Genomic DNA, 21,163 nt, shown 5'->3' on the forward strand with positions numbered 1-21,163 from the left:
GGCATCACTGTAAATGCATCCTGTCTGATTATGTATTTTTTCCGTGATACACAGTGAACGTGACCTCCTTTTAAATGAACTGGAATATTAAAGAGTAAACACAACCTACAGAGCCTGGATGGAGACGCTAGCAGGCAGCTGCTCCTCTCTCTCTCTCTCTCTCTCTCTCTGTTTTTTTATCATCTTTTTTTTTTTTTTATAAATATAAATAAGCAGAAAACCTGACAGAAGTCACTCAAACTGAAAGAAAACACACATGCTTGTGCACACAAAGGAGGCTCTTGAACTTTTTTTTTTTTTTTTTTGTAGGTAGAGCCTTTCACTCACAACAGAGGACTTTTTGTAATTTTAACACTGTGAACTCATATGGATAATTCACACAAGCTGGCTTTGATCTGCGCTGCCTCTCTTTAGTCTTTTCTTGCTCTACTGCCTCCTTTTCTGTGCAAGTATGTTTATTATATGTGTGTGTGTGTGTGCGTGTGCACCACATCTTAAAGCCAGAGTAAATAGTAGAACACAACTGTCTTTATTGAACACCAGCATTTTAGAAGGTAGGGATTTAACATATATATAGTTGAAAGCCTACAAGAAAAGTAATTTAAATATTTATATATTATCTTTACAAATGTTCATGGGCGAGTCAGAGAGCTCGTGTCGGCTAAACTTGCGATCTGGGGGGGGGGGGGGGGGGGGGGGAGTGTACAAAGATAGACATGCACATGGAGGAGTAACGACGGCAACCGCAAAGTCACCTTTTACAAAATGGCTGAGTCGGACCCTTCACTCTCTTTATCTCTCTCTCACACACACACACACACACACACACACATACATACCGCAGTGTAGCCTACCCCGGGGGAAGTGGCGTCACGTTCAAAAAACAGTCTCTTTTTTTCTCTGTCGTCCACATGGTAAACACACTGGTTGCTATGGCACTGATCGTGAGAATAGAAATAAGTCTGCTCGGTGGGGTTCAAGTGCTCTCACAGGTACACGAGGGTGGGGGGGGTTTGTAAAACAGACTGTGTGTGTGTGTGTGTGTGTGTGTGTGTGTGTGTGTGTGTATAAGGGTTTGGGTTAGTTGTTTTAAATGTTATCAGTGAAAAATGTTAGGAGGTTCAAATTTATTTCACTTCAGTCCGCTGACAATTTGAGCAAAACTGGGACTTTTTTTCTGGCAGATTGAACAGATTTCTTTCAATAATTTAACACAAAACAGATTAAAAGAACCTTCAGAGGAAGAAAAAAAAAAAAAGTGTTTCAGTTTTTTGATTTTTGCAGAAAATCCACACCTGAATTAACTAGATTAAAGTAAAAAAAATCTCCAAACCCTTGATGTGTAAAATGTGTTGTATTGCGTTGGCAGTTACCCACCCCTGTCCTGGAAAACTGTGATGTCAGCATGTCCATGTTCACTTCCTGTTTTCAGAATGAATAAATAAAGAAATAAAAGTCTCAGGTGAGTCAAAGCCGTCTCCATGGCGAGGCTCCTCCTTTGCTATGACGGACACACATGCACAAACACACACACACACACACACACACACACTAACATAGGATGTGTCATTTTTGCTCACACACATCAGGATGTCTTGTCTGGGACAGCTCAGGTTTAGTGTTACATTTCAACATAAGATAAATAAATAACCATGAATATGAATTGTCCCGAAGAAGACAAATTAATGCATATAAAATAACAAATCCCTCACACACACACATACACACACACACACACACTCCTAAACGCAGCGCTCCAAGGCACGGGGACCAGTTGGGTGGGGGCTACTCAGTCTTTTCTGTTTTCCCGTCTTTGCTCTGGGGCTCGGCTGTTTTCCGGAGCTGCGACTTTTCCGAGCTGTTGTTGATCTGTTGGTCGGTGGGTCCGCTCGTTTTCCCGCTCGTGTTTTTGTCCAGGTAGTTGAGCATCTCGCTCAGGACTGTCTGGAAGGTGCTGAGAGCTGCGCAGACCGCCGGCGTGCCGAAACCGTGAGTGATCAGACTGCGAGGAAGTGAAACAGAAATGATTATCAGGACAGTGATGAACCTTTGTTTCATTTAGATTCATTTAAAAGTGGGACATTTAGTTTGTGCTGCAGATTCCCTTTTTGTTTCATCAGCCTGCAAACCTGCAGTCAAACTTTCCTCTCTCTGTTTTATGGAACTTGTAATCCTCCTAAAAGAGTTTCTTTAGTCTGTCAGAGAAGAGTTTTATATCTTATGATGCTCTAAATGCTGTTTCTACAATCATTCACGGGGAAACAGTGAATACTACAACTGTTTTAGCCAATTCTAGGACATGAATATTGACAGGTTTAAACATATGACACACTAATTAGACCTGAAATGATTTGTTAATGAATCGATAGTTGATTGACAAAATAATCAGCAACGACTTTGATGGTCAATTAATCTTTTAAGTCATTTTTCAAGCAAATAAGCCAAACATTCCCTGGTTTTACTTCCCACATTATGAGGATTTCCTGCTTTTCTTTGTCAAGTAAACAGATTTTTCTTCTGGTTTTGGTCTGTTGATTGAGGAAAACAAGATATTTGATGACATCAATGTGGGCTTAAAGAAATGTATCATTGTTTTCTTACATTTTATAGACTCAACGATTAATTGAGAGAATAATCAGCAGATTAATTGTCAATGAAAATAAGATTTACTTGTAGTGCTAATAAAGATATTATCCTACATGATGGCTTCAAAACATACAGTAGCTGTTTGCATCTTCAAAATCCCATGTGGGTATTTATAGTGATCAAAAGTCAGAATTAAACTTATTTGTATTTGACTTTCCTAAAACAAAGTTCAAAAAGAGTTTGCATACCAAAATCTATCAGAGTGCTCCTTTCATTTTACCATTTTTTCCAGTTCTATATCTATTGTAAAACAATGTGTACAAAAGTTCCTTACAATCAATCTCAGATAAAATCTGTGAAAGCACCGTGAGATCGCAGGATAAGAATAGAGAATACATTTGTTGGTAAATCAGATAAATGGTCAAGAACAGGCTTTACCAATCAATTTCACAATATGAGACTGATTGACTCGCCCTATCAGATCCTCAGAGCTAAACGCCTGGTAACCTCTCAACCGGACTCACTAGCTGCCAGAAGGGTTGTGTTGTTCAGTCTGTCATAACTGTGTTTATATAACCAGGATCACGTCTTGTTTCTCAGGCCCAGCAGTGCTACAGTGCGTCTCCCTTTGGAGGTTTGATAAAACTTTGTATATTCTGCAAAAGGATGACGCCATAGATGTGACATTTCTGCTAATAAGCCGCTGTTCCCTCCTCCTCCTCCTCCTCCTCCTCCTCCTCCTCCTTCGTTTGTGCCAAATAACAAACTGCACAGCTGCATCTTTGGAAAATAGCAAAGAGGTCGGAGCCAAAATGGAGAGCAGCAAGAAAACTGTCTGCGCTGGGTAGTTTTAATGGTGAAGGGGGACTCCAGACTGGAATCATTGTGTGTTCATTTCCTACACATAGCGTGTGCGTAGTTGTTACCTGAAGTGTGTGAGGTGTCTCTGGATGTCCAGGTCCAGGATGGGGGTCGGTCTGGAGGAGCCCAGAGGAGAACGATCTTGGCTCAACAAGTCCTGGAACTCCTTACAGATTTGCCTGACAGACAGAAGGAGGGAGGGGAGGGTTTACCATCTGTCTCCAACACCACCATCGCAATTTGAGTCTTTTTTTTTTTCTTTCTGTCTCGCACCTATCCTCAGGAGTTTGAATCAACCCACGTGTTATTTCAAGTTACTTCTCCTCAGAAAACTGTTGATGGACGGCTACACGCAGGAGCAAGTTGAGTTCAATGTCAGAACAAAAACACAAGCAGAACATTTTCACAACATGATGCTAAAAGTTCTGCAGGTGAAGTGTCGGGTTTCATTTCGCTGCCATATTTAGGTACGAAGGTTTGCAACGCCGGACCAGACTGTCTCATAACTGTTTAGTCAGTGCTGAAGTCAACATGACTGGAGAAGATTTTGAACTGTTTCACTTCACTGCATTAAAATTCTGTAAGAATTGACCATATATATTGCTCATACTGTTAAATAAACACAAGCAGAGGGCAATGGGATGATGTCCTTACTAATGACAACAACAAGATCTGGTATTATGGTCCCTTTTTGACTCATTTTTATAAATACTGAGTCTATTTTAAACATTTCTGTGACATTTTATTCACCAAAAGTTGTTTAGATTTCTATAAATCCATCTTTCCTCACAGCCCGGATTAAAAAATTAGCATTTTGGCTAACTCTGGCATATTTTCAGAAATGTAACTAATATGCATTATCCCTGTAATAAGAAATGAATTAACCAAGCTTTATTGTTGTAAAACACATTGGTCCAATAAGTTTTATCATAGAATTACGTCAATATAGGAGCTTAGACGCAGTAGATAGTATTAATTAATGGCTATAAAATGACTTTCAATAGAAAACAGGTGAAGTGATAACATAACCTCTGATATTGCATTTTTGACCTGCTGATAATCATGGCCAAGAGATGAAAACATGAACATCCTTTCATCATAATCATGAAGTGAATGTGAGAATGAAACCTATCTTTTGGAGAAGTAATATGATCTAAGCTCTACACCTTTTTTCAGTGTGTTGGTGTTATTTTATTTTCATCAGTATTTGTGTATTCTCACTTTGTAGCCAGAACCATTTTCTTGCGTGCGCTGGTTTCTTTCGGCTCACTGTGCTGCCTCGCCAAATGTTCCCCCACCGCCTTACTGGGAAACTCTGTCTCACAGGTGTAGCCGAAGTCCCTCGCCAGGTGGAGCGCCTCACCTGCACACGAACAGCAGAAAAACAGACTGATGAGACAAGCGCTAAAGGGATTGAATATAAATACATCAGAGCATGAAAACGAATACTTCCTGGAAGAATTTTATAAAACCTTTTACTCCCTTACCTTCCACCAGGGAGGTGAGCAGCGTGACGTTGGCAGCTTTCCTCCGTCCTGCCGGCAGGTTGAGGCCTAGACGGTCTAATTTCTCACGAAGACACCGGCCTCCGTTCTTAGACTTTGCTCTACGGAAAAGTAAAATGACTTCACATCACATACTGTATTCCACATCACCCACATTAGCACAAATATTTTGTGAAACATTAAAAAAAAAGACTCATCTATCATCACTCATAATCCAATCACTTCTCTAGGAAATTGTACCAAAATACAAATCATATGAGCTCCTGATTCCAGATGAAATATTTCTCTTGCAAGTAAGGATGAAAGACTATAGATTTGTCTTTATTTTTGACAAAGCCATAAAATCAAAGCGTGAAAAAATTAAAACATGTCATGTTCTCAATTCTTTAATTAAAGCACATTTGCATATTTAATATATACTTTCAGGATACACATCCCCTTGAGTTAACTGTCTTTCATTGTTTGAGCGTTTATGTCTCTGACTGTACATCATCAGCCAAGAGTAAAACAGCATCCATGTCATTTCTGGTGTTTCATGTCTAATTTTGACAATATATTTGCTAGCTTCGTATACGGTGTATCATTTCACTTCTGATAAAAACTTTTTAATGATCCTTTTGGGATGTTTGATCAGCTTCCTGTTCCACTCAAGAAGAAATTCTCTACTTTTACTTTTTGTATTTAAAAAAAAAAAAAAAAAGGGTTCTGATTCTTTGGCAGATGACACAACTCCAACACAGAAAACACAATTCAATCCTCATCTAACGTGATGCGTTTCACTCCACGCAATGATCAACACCTCTATTTGCACATTTTCCACTTTGTTGATGCCTAATCTTGCAGCCATATTCCCTGCTCTCTCTCTCTCTGTCTCTCTCTCTCTCTCCTCTTCCCCCCTTTCCCTTTCTCTCTGCCTCATCAATAATACAGCGCTGGCAACTCTTGCTTTCCTCTGGTTCCTCTGATCCTGGCATGCTTTGGCCTGGTCTCGCCTCCCTCTGGCTCCCTGGGCATGGCGGCGCGTGCAGCCCCAGCCCCTCGTTCGCCCACAATAGTCTTTGTGGGCCCTACTGTATATATATCGTCCGTTTCATCTGAGGGCTACAAAGACTCAGGCGGCGCTCTTCAACCCTCACCAGCCGGATTAGTGCTTTTAAAAAAAAAAGTGTTTTCACTTTTAAGATACCCCTCTGTCACACTTGCCTCTTTACTTCAACAATGTTTTGTTACAGAATATTTGTTCAGCTACATACAGAGTAAAGTGTTGAGCAACCTAAGGTGTTTTTGTTGTTAGAGGATCCTTTAAAACTGTTAAATTATTCTTTAAATATTGTTTCTTAACTTATCATAGAGTCAGTAGAGAAATATGGCCGTCAGATTTCTGCCTTGTGCGCGTGTGTGTTCGTACTGACCTGCGCAGTATTCCGCCCAGTAAGGAGGCGTTGAGGCACTCTGGCGGGGACAGTCTTCTTTTCACCTCAGCGATGGTGACTTTGTACTTGGAGGTGGAGCTGAGCAGCGACAGTCGACCCGGTACCGAGCAGAACAGATCTGTGGGATTCACCACACACGTTCCCCCTGCACACAAACACAACACACCTGTTACAACAAGCTCCAGCAGCGGCGTCACTAGAACATCTAAAGGAAGAGTTCAAAAAAACGATTATTTTTAGAGCTGTAGAGATTTGTCGATTAGTCGGTAGACAGAAAATAAATCTGCAACTAGAAAAAAAATGCCCTAATTGTCTCCAGCCTCTCAAATGTGAGTATTTTCTGGTTTCTTTAGTCTTTTATGGTAGTAAAGTGGATATCTTTGGGGTTTGGACTGTTGGTCGGTCAAAACAAGACAACTGAAGACATCACCTTTGACTCTGGAAATTTATAAGTCATTTTTCACTATTTTCGGATACTTTATAGACCATATGATGAATCAATAATGAAAATAATCGTTAGGTGCAGCTCTTAATTATTTTAGCATCAGCTGAAGCACTGGTTAAAGTTGGATGTCCTCATAACAAACACAGTGAGCACAGCTTCATGTCAGCCATCTTTAAGACAACGTCAGTGGAAACTGTGTTTGTACAGCTTTTTAATGACAAAGAAGTGGCCATCAGATTACTGCAAACAGCTTTTGCTGCATAATCCACCTATTCTGAAGTCAAACAGCTGTACTGAATCCAAAAGTGTTTAATGGAACTGTAAGTAACGAGCTCCTGTTGATCAACTATCATGTAGATACTGCGATGGGCGAATGATTCCTCTACTGATAGATAGCATGTCTTTCAATGATGTAAACTGACATAAAGTGAGAAAACTTCATTGCTGTAATACTTTGCTAAAATAATGAACTGTACAGATTATTTAGGTTGCTAAGAAATAATATCTCAAAATGAATGAGATGATTTATTGTTCACTGTACTCCGTTTGTATATCTGTGTTTTGTTTTATCATACACAGAGTATAATGTACCAAACTGTTGTGCCTTTGAGAGACTCCTCTGTCGTCGGGGTTTTATAAATATTTTTCTTGCACTTTGCCAACAGAAACCTCCACAAGACTGATTCACTAACACTGATTTAAAATATATTTTTTAAAAAAGCAAAATGTCAACAATTAAGTTATTCTGCATGTTGAAGTCTGCATGTCAAAGTTGTTCCTGCCTGCTGGTTTAACACAGCCAACAAATCATCATTTAAAGGAGCATTACACCAATCTTCTGTCAGTGAAGTAATGACCCCCTGCAAATGACTTTTAGCTCTGTCTGTACTTTAGCTCTACTGTGCAGACTTATACTGCAGTTATAATGAGAAGATTCATACTTAAAGGGATGTTTTCACATTTGATTAGATACTGACCAAAAGGGCATCAATATAATAAGGAGGATTTATCCAAGAGCTGTAAATTATAATGAGTGTTTGTAATATTTAGGGCATTTAGCAGTAAGACAATATGTCACAATAATAATAATAATAATGATAGTAGTAGTAATAATAATAATAATGATAATAAATGTTGCTCCATCCAGCAGCCAGACAAGGAGCAATTAATTTTGAATTACTAGTTTTTGCAGTGTATGCCTGTAGTAATGAGAGATGTTTTTTTTTTTTTTTTTTTTTAACCACAACAGCTAAAAAACCTTTAAAAACAAACAAACAAACTTTTAATGTAATTATAATAATATATCTGTGTTGAACGTATCCAATAAAAATCCATTTACACCTTGAAGAGGCTTGACTCAAACAAACAAACAAAAAAACAAAACAAAACGGATGCATAAAAATATAAAATAACCATGTATCCATCAGTGAAAGTGAAGTCAAATTTAGAGGGTTCCCTCAGCTGTGCACAAACTTTGCATGAACTTTGCAAAGAATCCCACATATCAGGACTTTATACAAAGAATAAAAAGCAGCTATGCATCTGCGAACAAGACAAACACAAAGTCTCTTCTGTATTTTCTAATGTGTCGGTGCAACCAGTCTGCAAGCTTCTAATTGAAGCCTATTTTGAGCTTGCTAGTTCGTTACCTATATCATCCCTGCACACCGTATAGCTGTATACAAAATATATGTTTAAATACTAATATAATCCAAACAAAACTGAGCCAAAAACGACTGTGATAGTAACTGCACTCAGCCCATAAAAAATACATTTGATAAAGCATCTTTAATCAACACTAGCATGATCAATGTGTTTCCCTCAGCACTTCATCAGACTCCTTTTCACCAGTTAAATATTATATTTAGGTTTTTTTTTACTATGTACATATATTTATATTTTTGTTTCAACTCAATATTTGTCTGTATGTAAGAGTTGCCTGCTCTAATCCCAGGAGGCTGAAACAAAACCTTCCTTTAATCACCTTCCACCAACCGCCGAGTTGATTTCATTGTGTACTCCTGAAACTCTGAATAAATGATTGCGGTTGTGATAGTGAAGGCTCTTTCACATTTTTAATTGCATCTGAATGAGTGTTGCTGGATCCTCCTGGAATATATCGACTGCTCTGTATTATTATTAAACTTTCACTTGAACTAACGTCCCAAGCAGCTGAAACGCAAGGTTTCTGTCTGATGTACTGTAGGCTATATTCTATTATTCATCTGCCTCATTATCAAATCTAACAGCAGGGTGTGTCGCTTTGTTATTAGGCCGTGCTGGATATGATGGAATGAAGAAAAGGATGTCATTTAGGCCGAACAGAACAACGCTGCAGGCGGAGATACGCACGCCAATCTTTTCGGGGGCAATGTGGACAATTTGGCCACCAACTGAGCCTCATATATATCCAACTGTAACCTATATTTGTGCTCTCAGAATCCATTATTCACAATCAGCAGAAATGCACTAGTTTCGTATCATTCTTTCTAGCCGCAGGAAGGCAGTTAGACATGTAGCTTCAGGAACATGTCATCCAGGTTCAGCACCATGGACAGCGGCTTGCGCCTTTTTTTTTCCCATGTCAGCACCTGGACAGCGACTCGTGCCCACAGCACAAGTGTGACATCACAAAAGTGTGGTAATAAAAGCCTGATGTATTCCAGCGGGCAGCACTTTGTAGAAAGCTGTATGGGACTTTCACTCAGGCTGTCAAGAATAGACGATTGCAGGGAATCGATTGATACTATTGGTTAGGCTATGTGTGTGTGTGTGTGTGTATGTGTGTGTGTGTGTATGTGTGTGTGTATGTGTGTGTGGCGTGCACGTGTGAAGTCCGGCTCGTGTGTGTGTCTATATGTGACACAAACCGGGCAGACCTGTCTGTCAGACTCACGCGCTCTGACAGGGGCGCGCGTCTCTGAAAGCCGCGGGTTCACATCATATTAATTCCCCTAAAAATGTTTTGATTCAAAGTAGTTTGTATTTTATGTTGCCAAGGGCAATCGAAAAGAGCTATTGCCGGTAGTGCAGTCAGTGGAGCGCGCGGGCCCAGAGGCGATAACGGTATTTAAGCAACGGAGAGTAGCCTCGGGCTGCGGCGCGAGCGGCGGGCGGGATCACACGCGGAATCAAGCGCCTTTTACGAGTTTGCCACGAAAATTAAAGAAAAAGAGACACGGGCCAAATGTCATTCTCCTGATGTTTTAACAACAATGTTTATAGCTTCATAAAAGCCCGCCAATGTCTTGACAGAAAAAGAGAGGTGCGCGTGCACGGGCCAGTGGCGGGAGCGCGCGTCTGACAGATCAGCTTGATCTGTGAGGCTGCTGTTAGAGCTGAACTGGAAAAGGGATAGCAGGGTGATTAAAAACACAGACGACTCCTCCTAAGTAGGATCCGCGTTTCTTGAGTGATTTTCTTTTGAAAAAGGTTATGTGAATATTCATGCCGCCAAAGCCGCAGTCAGAAAGAACAACATTAATATGATCTCGGCTGAATCCGGGGCCCCGCTCGGCATTAGCATATCAAAGCGTCCGCCCGAGGCGAGAGAAGCTATCGATACGGGAGCGGGAGGTAAAGCAAAGATTATTGGTTGTGATGGTTGCAGCGGCTGAGCTCAGGGCCAAATACGGCGCACCATTAACCGAAAGTGATAGCGAAGGGATTCCCGCGTCAATCCGAGAGAAAAGCCCCAACACCTAGGCAGAGCTGATGAAAAATTAAACCCGAGACACAGCCTTCCTCTCTGTATAGAACACTACACATGTGTGTGTGTGTGTGTATGTGTGTGTAGTCCCGACTAAAAAAAAAAAAAAAAAAAAAAAACAGGAGCAGGCTTTGATGGAGCAAACGCAGATGCACAGCGTGTTTAAAGCCACTCACGAGGAAAGTGGCCGGCCTGCTTTGTGCAGGTGCAGGCCGAGTCCACATCCACACCTTTCCCCCCCTGAAGAGTCAACCCGAGCCGCCTTCAAGAGCCAGCTTTTAAAACGCTGGGATTCATTCTGCTATCTCAGACAAGAATTATTACACTCTAAATACGTGATTATTCCTGTGACATGGTTTACATTACAGCACACACATAAACACATGAAAGAAAACAATACAACAGGAAACGGGATTTGCCCAGAGGCAAACAAATATGTAAATACCCAGAACAGCAAAATAAAATATATATGTTTGATTGATCAGCTTCACGCAAATTTGTTAGCATACCACATTGTTCTACATAGTTAAATTGATATTTTAATTGAAAATAGACCTATAATTCAACTGGTATGATATCAGTTTGTTAAATTAACCCTCACTCCTTTGAAATTAAGAATAATTTAATCCTGCTGTCAAATTATTAATCAGTTTAGAGTCTGTTAAATTATGCTTTATATAGGTTATAGGTATAGCTTAAATAAATTCAATAGTAGGTGTATTCCTATTTTAATTTTTGTTACAGGAGATAAGCTCATCAGCAGTGTATGATCTCAAAAATAAACATGAATATTAAATCAGAGTAGTGTGTTTATTTCATGAAAACAAAAACAAGCCGTCAGTCTACACTGTTAAAATGTTGCCTACAGGTTTGACTTTAAAAAAAGAGATATACCTGATGTTTGTGTCTATTGTGTGACAATAGAATATAATATGTTAAATACACATTTCAGTACAGTATTATATAGTAGGTCTACATTAATTTGGCGCCAGATTAATTCATGACGTTAACATTTTAGCGCTCTCAGACAGCGTTTGGAGCGACGGCTGAGTGTTGAGTGACAGTGCGTTTCAGAGTGGAAATGGGAAGCACCGCCGCCGCTGCCGCTTGTACAGTGTGTTAGTGTTTAAATAGGCGAGAAAATGGGGCCGTTCCCGCTGTAACATGTTGACAGCAGACAAGAGGGGAGTGTTCCGCCTGTTTGTCTGTCTGCTCGCTGTCTTGTCGTGTCGAGCCGTGAGTGTTCACGGCCTCCGGTGAAAGTAATCGGGGGGCCTTACCTCTCCGGATGACGCCCCCTTGGCCGTTCAGCACGAGCCCACACTGCGCTTCCACGGAGCCCTGCAGAGACACGCACTCATTAGGACGAGCAGAGACCCAGGTTTTACACTGCTGGAGCACAGTTCACCCAGCCGCCATGCAGGCAACAGCTACAGCACCACATCACGTTGCTTTCGTTTTTTTTTTTCTTGATGTGTGAGATGCTTTATGATCAATGAATGGAGGCGTTTACACTTTTTCATACAGAAAACAGAACATTATCAAGGCTTTTAGTAACACCATCATATCATACAATGAAAAGTGTGTATTAGAATGGAGGAAACAGTGATGAATAAAGCTGAATGATAACAGTAGCACTCCCCATACCTGAATAACTCTTCACACCACATTATAAAGACTATATGAATGTCCAGTAAATCCTATAGATGATGTTGACTTCTGTCCCCATGAAAAACAGCAACTTATCTGTTGTAATAGTTTTAATTCAGTATGAATAATTTGCCCTTCTTGTTGTTGTTTAATGTGAATATTATTTAGAAGCATCACAAGAAAATACGATAGAAAAATCAGACAAATAAACAGATTATTTGTAGCAGAATATCTGTCTATCTATCTATCTATATTTTCAATCTTTTACTATCCCCTTAATCATCTCATTAGATCTATCTTGCGACCCCTTTGGGGGACCCTAACCCTCAGGTTTAGATCCTTAAGGAGTAAACAAAGGCACGTTATAGCCTCTGAAAATTGGTCCTGTTGCACGCCCTTTGAATCGTTTTCTACTGGCGGGAGCTCTTTTAGTTAGAAAGTGTACATCACTCAGCAGGCTTTGAGTAAAACTGAGGGCAGTAAGATGCAGCTCACGGTTCACCCAGAAACGAGCTTTACAGAACAGCTCCTCCAGACTGAGAAATGAGGCAAAGTGTCCAGAATTGGATGCAGCACCAACCTGTTGGGGATTTCTCCATATCTACAGCGCGCGCGCACACACACACACACACACACACACACACACACACACACACACACACACACACACACACACACACACAGCAAGCAGCCCACAGTAGCTATATGGGCCTGTAGCTTTATAGAAACCTGTTAACGCAGCCATTTTGGTCCAGATCAGACTCGCGTGCTATCAACAATGTCATCAAGAAAGGGGAACACGCGCTTTTTTATTCAGAAAACACTTAATCCCCCGTGCGAGCCTCGAGGCCTGGCCCGCGCGGAACCCCCTGATTAAAATAAAGTGGGGAGAAAAGGAGCTTGTTGCAGCTCTTTCTTAACCAGCTCCTGCTCTGTTTCTTTTCTTCTATTCCGAAGCTAAAGTGATTATAAAATCAATATACAAAACGCAGAGGTCTTGCATGAATTAGCTTAGTGACGGGAGAAAGGTGTGGCAGCTGCTTTTGTTCGGCATGAAAATCTCTTTAACGCGCTCAAAGATGCGACCGGGCTGCACGAGACCATAGGCGCATCTGTTCACGTTCATACATCCGCCTCGTGCAAGCTCAGGTTCACGAGACGTTTCTTTCTTCTCCTCAATAAAGGGTCAAACCTGCGCTTTTTTTTAAATGTCCCGACAGCTTAAATAAATATGCTATTTGCGGTAATAATTAATAAAAAATAATAAAATGTCAACATGACATGAGTACACCATTAATTTTAGGGGACTACTATTATAACAACAAATATAAATTAGGATTAGTTGCATATTGTTGTCATTATCATGCAATTCAAATAATTAAATTTCAGGCAAATCTAATAACAAAAATAGTTCATGATAACATAAAGAAAAATAAAGAATCTTGCATGTATAATTATAATTCACAATAAATGCCAGTTTACATTATTTTTATTTTAATACTCATCAGCTGTTGCCACACCTTTTGAATAAAGTAAAATAACTCATTAAAAGAAAATGTAATGTTTTTTATATAAAATATAAATAAAATAAATTCTGATTAGGCTACTCCTCGGGAAAAAAAATATTATTTATCATCATTGAAATAATATAATTGTTAATATTATTTGAAACATATTGAAAACTTTAGGTTATATTCATTGTTTGTGAACAATGGTATCTAAAATGTCAATGAAAGCGAGATTTATTATTATCGAGCTGAACTTGAAGTTAGTTAAATTGTTAACGTGACTGAAATTATTTGTCAGTGTGTTAAAGTGTGTTTAACTAGAGACGTGTTTTAACCAGCTCAGATGTCGCTGTTTAAGTAACAAAGTTGATTGACGTTAAGTCGGTAATTGGATAAACTACGGTGCTTTATGGCGCTCGAGCTGGGCATTGTGCCCTGAACCCCGATCCGTTAATCCGCCCTTTACCGGAGAATAGAGAAACCAGCGGCTTTTCTTTGCCTCAGCACACACACACACACACACACACACACACACACACACACACACACACACACACACACACACAAGCTCAAGAACCGTGCGAATCCGTTTTCATCTCGACCATTTCTTTGCATCGAAAAGAATTATGTAAAATATGGGTCACGTGTGCTTGTGGAAAAATAAAGGGCGGATTTCACAATAGGATTGTATAGACTGCCAGTCAATTAACCTTTAGAAACAGGCCTGCCTTTCAGGGGCACGGTGCCGTGCAGACTTGACATTTACTTAGCCTGCTGTACAGTCACGTTTGGTTTCCTCCTCCTTATTCCTGGCAACAAAATTAGATGATATCCAATATTATTTACTCCACAGTGGGACAGAACCATTGGCTGGAGATAACCTACAGGCCAAACAGTATACAGCCTTGTCAGTGTCATAGACAATAGACAGATGAAGCAGACAGGCAGACAGACATCTGGCGCTGTCTTTCTGTTCAATATTTTGGAACTGCTGTGTGGCTGGTACAATAGGGGGGGAGTTTTTCAATAGTAGGCCAGTGGGGCAGGGGTACTGGGGCACTGGGCCTTGTGGCAGCAGCTGTAAGGCTCTGTTATCCTATCTTATTCTATCATTTGGAGCAGTGTAAAAAAAATGGTAAACCAGGCAGGAGAAGCTGAAGGAAGTGCAGAGGAGGACAATAATGTGCCTGCCTTGAGGTGAAGGCAAGCTGTGTATTAAAGGGGAATAAAGATGGAGGCCGCCGGTACCTGCAGGTCGTCTGCCGCGGGCGTAGGGAGGCCCAGGCCGGCGGCGGGCAGCAGCCTCTGGTCCGGGTGATGCATACCGACGCCGTAGGCCTGGGAGCCGTGTGACGTCATCAGCGACAGGTCATGGCGCCGGTAAGCGTCGAGGCAGCCCAGCTCGCGCCGTTGCTGCTCGTCCAGGCACGAGGACTTGAGGGCCGAGCGAGCGTTGTGCAGGTTGATGAAGTCGGCGGGCTCTCCATGGTGGATCTGCTGGTAGTATTGGCCCGAGTGCAGAGAGTTCAGCCCGTAGGCCTCCGGGGCCACGGCCGGGTGGGAGTGCTGGAACTCGTAGTGGAAGGACTGGTGGTGGAGGGGCGTGTACTGGTGGTTGGCCGAGAAGTAGGGCGAGGCGAACTCCGTCCCCGCCGGCGCCGGGTAGGTGAGCGGGGAGGAGGAGGAGTAGGCGACCGAGGAGTTGGCCACGGACTCCAGACAACCGAGCTGCATGAGCCTGTAGCTGTTTGATCCGTCGTGACGTATCTACAAGATAATAAAGAAACGGGGAAATATATGAGCCGTGTCATTTAGCATCAGCCGGTGTCTCCTCTCTCTGCCTTCCCAAACACGCTCAAAAACACAACTCACACACTCAAAGCGTTTTTTTTTCACCCCCACTTTAAACCACCTGAAGGAGATGTCATTTCCACACGCCCGGGAGGGGAACGAGCGCACGGCAACAGGAGCCATCGGTATTTTTTTTTTCCTCCTCCCTTTGGCATGCCTGTCACTCTCCTTACAGCGTTTTAAAAGGCGTGCTGTTATATATTATTATTATTACCGAGCTGCTGGCAAATTTACTGTCCCAGCTCTCTCGCTCATACTGGATGGGAGGTAAGCAGAGTGAGACACAGCGGAGAGTGTTCCGCCCTAAAATGTTCTAATCACACTGTTATCGGCTCACACACGAGCCTCATTTGCTTCCACACACTAATAAAAAGCTCCGTTTTTTACCGGCAGCTCCAGTCAGATGCACGACTCATTTCTCCCTACATGCATATTATTTCTTTTCTTTTTTTTAAAAAAAAAGAAGAAGAAAATAAATCCGTTATATTCCAGTTTTCCGGAGAGCAAACCTCGACATGACTCCGTAACTCAGTTTAAAACCAAATATTTTCCTACTGCTCACATTCTGTAATTTCATAAATATAAGTAAATAAATGAGCCTACCTCTGCGTCGTGGACAAGTCCGGGGAAGGTCGCTGACATTGTGCTTTCTCCAAAGTAACCCGTGTTTTTTTTTCTCCTCCTCTCTCTGGCTCGATCGAATAATAATAAAAAAAAATGCCTTAAAATCCCCAAAAAGCGATAGAAATGGAAAAGTCCCCCCTCGCGCGCTCTCGGTAACGGCAGAAAGCTGGCGGAACGCGAGCGTCTCCCCTCTGCACGGACGGGGCTGGCTCACGGATTTTGTACTTGCAGGGTATTTCTCGGCTGATGTCGTAGGTCCCTTGGTAATATAGAAGTTTTGAAAATTAAGCATCAGCACTGAGGAATGGGAGGACAATAGACGGAGCGGAGCATCCCAGGAGACAGGGAATAAATATTGTATCTTCGCCTTAATAAGGAACCAAGTGCTTCTTTCAACATGTTCTACGCTTTTTGTGGACATTTTCCTTTTTGACCCGTTTGTATTTTCACAAGCTCTTCTGCTCGGTTTCGTCGTGTTATTATTATTTCTATTTTTTTTTTTTATTCACACCGGCTAAGTCGTTTTTTACAAAAATATGTACGGATTTTCAACGGAAATGTAAGTTTGCTTTGCAATATTATAAAGCTAATTTCGATAATTATCCACGGAATGAAATAAAAAAAAAGGATTTTCGATTGTTTCTAAAACCAGACTGTGGTTTATGTAGGGAGCTTCCATGAGGAATTTGATCCTGTAACGGGGTTTTTGACGCTTTCTGCAGATGTTATTAGGTGAATTTTCATTATTATTATTTTCAGGCTGTTTTACTGGTGTACGGATTTCACAATGATCACATCTGTGCACAAACATTTTCAGCACAGATTCATTCGATACACTGAGAAAGATATTGATGAGAAATATATTTTAGAAAGTTTATACATTTTTATAGCTTGATTTAAATCTATATTTTAGTAACGGTAATTATCTTGGCTTTAATGGTTTGTTTTTTATTTGCAGTGGACTGAATTAAATCTACAGGACTTGTCTTTATTTTTTATTTTTTATTTTTTTTGGTTTTTGTTATTTTTCCTCCTGCATGGAAAACAGCTTTTGATTTTCTCTTTTCTGTTTTTATTGGGGGAGGGGGGTTATGCTACTGTGAGTTTTGCCTTTGTGATGAACCGACGAAAGCACGAGACCCTTTCTCATCTTAAATCAGCATTGTATGTGTGTGTGTGTGTGTGTGTGTGTGTGTGTGTGTGTGTGTGTGTGTGTGTGTGTGTGTGTGTGAGCAGAGAGCGTGCATGGTTGGATCGAATAACGGATGATAGCGAGTGTTGCTTTATTATTATTATTTTATTATTGTGATGTTTGGACTGACTAATCAGAGCTGGGACCCCTTATCGGTCAGTCGGTCAGCCTCGTGACCCGTCTCTCTCTCTCTCTCTCTCTCTCCTCTCTCTCTCTCTCTCTCTCCTCTCTCTCTCTCTCTCTCTCTCTCTCTCTCTCTCTCTCTCTCTTCCTGCCTTTCTCCTCGTGCTGTAACTCACCTGAGCACGCGCCCTCGGGGTGGTCCTGCCCAGCTGAACGGAACCGTTGTGGTGTTGTAGAGAAAGATAGTAGAGGAGGGTTTTTTTTTTCTCCAGTGTGTTTACATTTGTCTGAATGCTTATAGGTTAAAGGCAAAATTGAGTAATCAGGTGAAATAACACAAACAGCTAAATTTCACATTTACAAGTTAATAATAAAGTGAAATAGTAACAGGTGTACTGAGCCAAAAAAAAAGAGTTTGAGTCAAAAATATCCAGCCTATATAGAGTATAAATAAATATACAGAAACAAACACATAGCCTATAGCTGCCTTGCCCTTAGGCCACCCGGGAAGCAAGAGAAATACAAAACGTGAAAGCAGAAGCCACAGCCTGAAGAGAAGAGAATGAAAATAAAGGACTGAAGGAGGAGATGATGGAGGTCTGACTTCACTCCACTGACTTATTCTACTGTCTGTCAGATTTCTGCCATTCAAAACAAACCAGCCAACACACACAGAGAAAAGAGAGAGAGAGAGAGAGAGAGAGACCAATAGCTCAACCCAGAGCAGAGATAAGCCCTAATCAGTCTTGTTTTGGATGTTTTTTTTTTTCCTCCTACTCAGCTGTAACTGTAACCAAAGCGACTCTGATATTATTAAAGTGCAGACTGTGACCGTGCTGACGCCGGGACGCCGGGATTGACTCTGCACTTTAATTAAACAACTATTTCCCCTCCCATCTGTTCCTGCATGCGTCTCTCTGTCCTCATCGACCATAATAATAATAATAATAATAACTTGGATTTTTAATATATCAGAAAACGTCGACTTGTTCCCCCTTTTAATATAGTTTTTATTGATTTTTCTTCATATGGTGCATGGTGTTAATATATTTTCCACTACATCACTGGTGGCATCGCTGCAAATGGCCCTAAACAAGCTTATAATATTCTGCAACATCTTCCTTTTTTCTCTTTATCAAAACTATTTAGTCTATAGTCTGGCAGTCACATCTAAAGAGAGAGAGAAAAAAAAACAACCTCTACATAACAAACACAAACGGCCCAGGCGGTGCAGGGGTCGCCTTACATAGCCTCCTTTAAAAAGTTCTCAAGGCCTTTTATATTTTAATTAACCGTTACCGATTGTTTTGCCTCGAGGCTCGTCGTGAAACCTCTGCACGACGAGACCGGTGAAGGCCGGTTGTCGCACGCCAGGTATTTAAAAAAAAAAAAAAAAAGAGGTGGGAGGAGGGTGGGGTGGGGGGGTAGAAAAGGAGGAGGAGGAGGAGGGGGAGGAGGGGGAGGGATGAATGGGAAGGCCACCGGGCAAAGATAGATAGAGAGAGCTTTGATGTCAATTAAGGTACCTTAAGTGATTCTAAATGTGATCATATGATCATCAGATTCTGCTTTTTTTGGGGGGGGTATTTTTTTGGACAGAAAATATCAAGAGGATGTTTGGAAACCACAATCACACCTGGAGGAGTACAAGGGTGTAGTTGTGATTTCAACTTTTTTTTTTTTTTTTTTTTGAGGATGGGAGGGGGCCAAGCTTGATCAAACTCTGGGGCGGGAAATCATGCTGACGTACAGTACAGGCCTTCAGTGGAATAGTTGTTTCTCCTTAAATCATCATCAGAAGACAGATATTTAACTGAAAATACAGCAGGTGTTATGGGTTTTAAAAGATGAATTGGTCAAACCTGGTGGTCTAATTGGATTTAAAAACAACTTTTAAATGCATTTAAATGAGCTCCAAAAAAAAAAAACTAGAAGCGATGAAATTCATATTAGAGGAGGGTTCCCCCCCCCAAAATCTGCACACTCCATTGACCAGAGTCCTAACAGACCACTGAATGCATGAGTCAGATTTAGTTTATTTATGGCAGGAGGTTTTGGTGGTGAATGCTGCTGCCTGAGACAGTTATATGTATGCGGGGTGTGCAGCCACCGTCGCCGCCAACCCGAGGCACCAGTTGCACGGTAGACGGTCCTAATAGGGCTTAATGCCGACGAGTGGCCCCGCTTTACCGGGGGCTGGGAGCGCCGCACCAGATGCGCACTGATCTCCGGACAGGAGCCAGTCCATCTGCCGCCTGACGAGGCAGGGAAAGGCCCGAAACCCCGCACAGTACAGCCCAGAGGCGAGAATTTAGATCAGCCCCAAGGTTTCTGGATGGACCGCTGCTCCTGCAGAGAGCAGGGGGCCCTGTTGTCATATTTCTAGAGCAAGTGTCAGAAAATAAGACAGCATGGAGAGCAAGAAGATTAGGATTTGAGCTCATATGGGCATGTAGTAGGCTGTGTCATGTGTGCACAGACTGATAATGTGACCTTTATTATCTCAGTGGAGGACAATGTTCGCGCGATATTTGTAGAAATGTATTTGGAAGAAATGACGAAACAATCATGTCAGAGAACATTAATGACCACAGTTCCTTCTGCAATGAAAATCTGGTAACCTTTTACTTATTTATAACTGACTTCTTTTATATTGAACAAATAGTACTAGATCATATGGATATATCCTCAGTTTTGGTCTTTTTGATGACATTTTTTTTTTAAATGAAGGGAGTTTACTGCAGCTCAGGGTTTAAATGTAAAGAAATAATCTAATCTCCACTCCAGCATAATGTCTTCAAAATCCACCAGTTTCAATTAAAACACGTTCAAAACAAGTTTATAGCGGGAAAAACTCACATTTCTATGTTATCAAGCGAGATGTCAGCCCTCTCTCTCTTCTTAGATTGACCATCAGCCCTGACTGGTTTAAATGGTTTAATAGTGAAACAATTTATTTATAATAGATCACTATATAGCCTGCAGTCATTTAGCCTATCGCTACCAGTGTAAGCAGTAGGCTTTAATGCTTATTGTGTCAGATTGTAACACTTACAGCAAGTGATGGTGCAGTTTAGTGAGTATATAGGGATCAATGCTGTGTTAAAATGGGCCGATAGGCTATACAGGCTAATGTTTATCCCTGTTTCGTATTTTACACGCCTCATATAAACAGGCTATATATGCACATATAGTGCAAGAGGAGCATAGTGTTTACAAAGTCGTTCTTCATTAGTGCGTCTAATAGATCAGTTGGAGGAAAAGCACAACTACAAAAATCACAACGCTTGTCTGCTTCCTGTCTATGTGCACATGTGTTGGCCTTGTTTATGAGTCTGTTTTGGTTTTAATCAGACACCGACCTCATATGGCCAAGAGCGTCCGTTAACTCGGTCCTGCAGCCTTTAGCTGTGTGTGTATGTGTGTGTATGTATGTGTGTGTGTGTGTGTAGGCCTGCACCTTTCCAGCCCAAATAACGACTGGCATAATGAAGGCAACATAACAAACGGCCCAGAAGATGTTTGTCCTCCATCAACAGCAAAAGCAATTAAGAAAATGGTGTCTGACCTACATAAAGGATGCGCCTCGGAAGGAAGCACAGGTTAATATGCTAATATGGATCTGCTAATTGTGGGGATTTACTTGTCGGTTTGCGGAGGGGAGGGGCCGGGGCGT

At 41.3% G+C, this 21,163-nt stretch overlaps 2 protein-coding genes across 13 annotated transcripts in view; one reads left to right on the top strand and one right to left on the bottom strand.

Annotated features, from left to right (window-relative positions):
* LOC122999389 overlaps positions 1–21,163 on the top strand; it is a 167,854-nt gene that overhangs the window by 89,269 nt on the left and 57,422 nt on the right. Inside the window, exon 5 of one of the 12 annotated variants that reach the window (XM_044376255.1) lies at positions 9,104–13,519. The exons of the other annotated variants lie outside the window; for them this stretch is intronic. Within the exon in view, the coding sequence (XP_044232190.1) occupies positions 9,104–9,303 (200 nt within the window). The 3' untranslated portion in view covers positions 9,304–13,519. Of the gene's footprint in view, positions 1–9,103; positions 13,520–21,163 lie in introns of those variants that run through there. 12 annotated transcript variants of the gene reach the window in all.
* Positions 1,373–18,870, bottom strand: tfap2d (transcription factor AP-2 delta (activating enhancer binding protein 2 delta)). The gene is given in 7 exon segments (XM_044376260.1): positions 1,373–2,002; positions 3,513–3,626; positions 4,669–4,810; positions 4,935–5,053; positions 6,365–6,530; positions 11,820–11,880; positions 14,946–18,870. Coding segments are annotated over 7 exon segments (1,545 nt in total). The 5' UTR covers positions 15,672–18,870; the 3' UTR covers positions 1,373–1,785.

Source organism: Thunnus albacares, chromosome 16 (assembly GCF_914725855.1).
Source record: "Thunnus albacares chromosome 16, fThuAlb1.1, whole genome shotgun sequence".
Classification (NCBI taxonomy): domain Eukaryota; kingdom Metazoa; phylum Chordata; class Actinopteri; order Scombriformes; family Scombridae; genus Thunnus; species Thunnus albacares.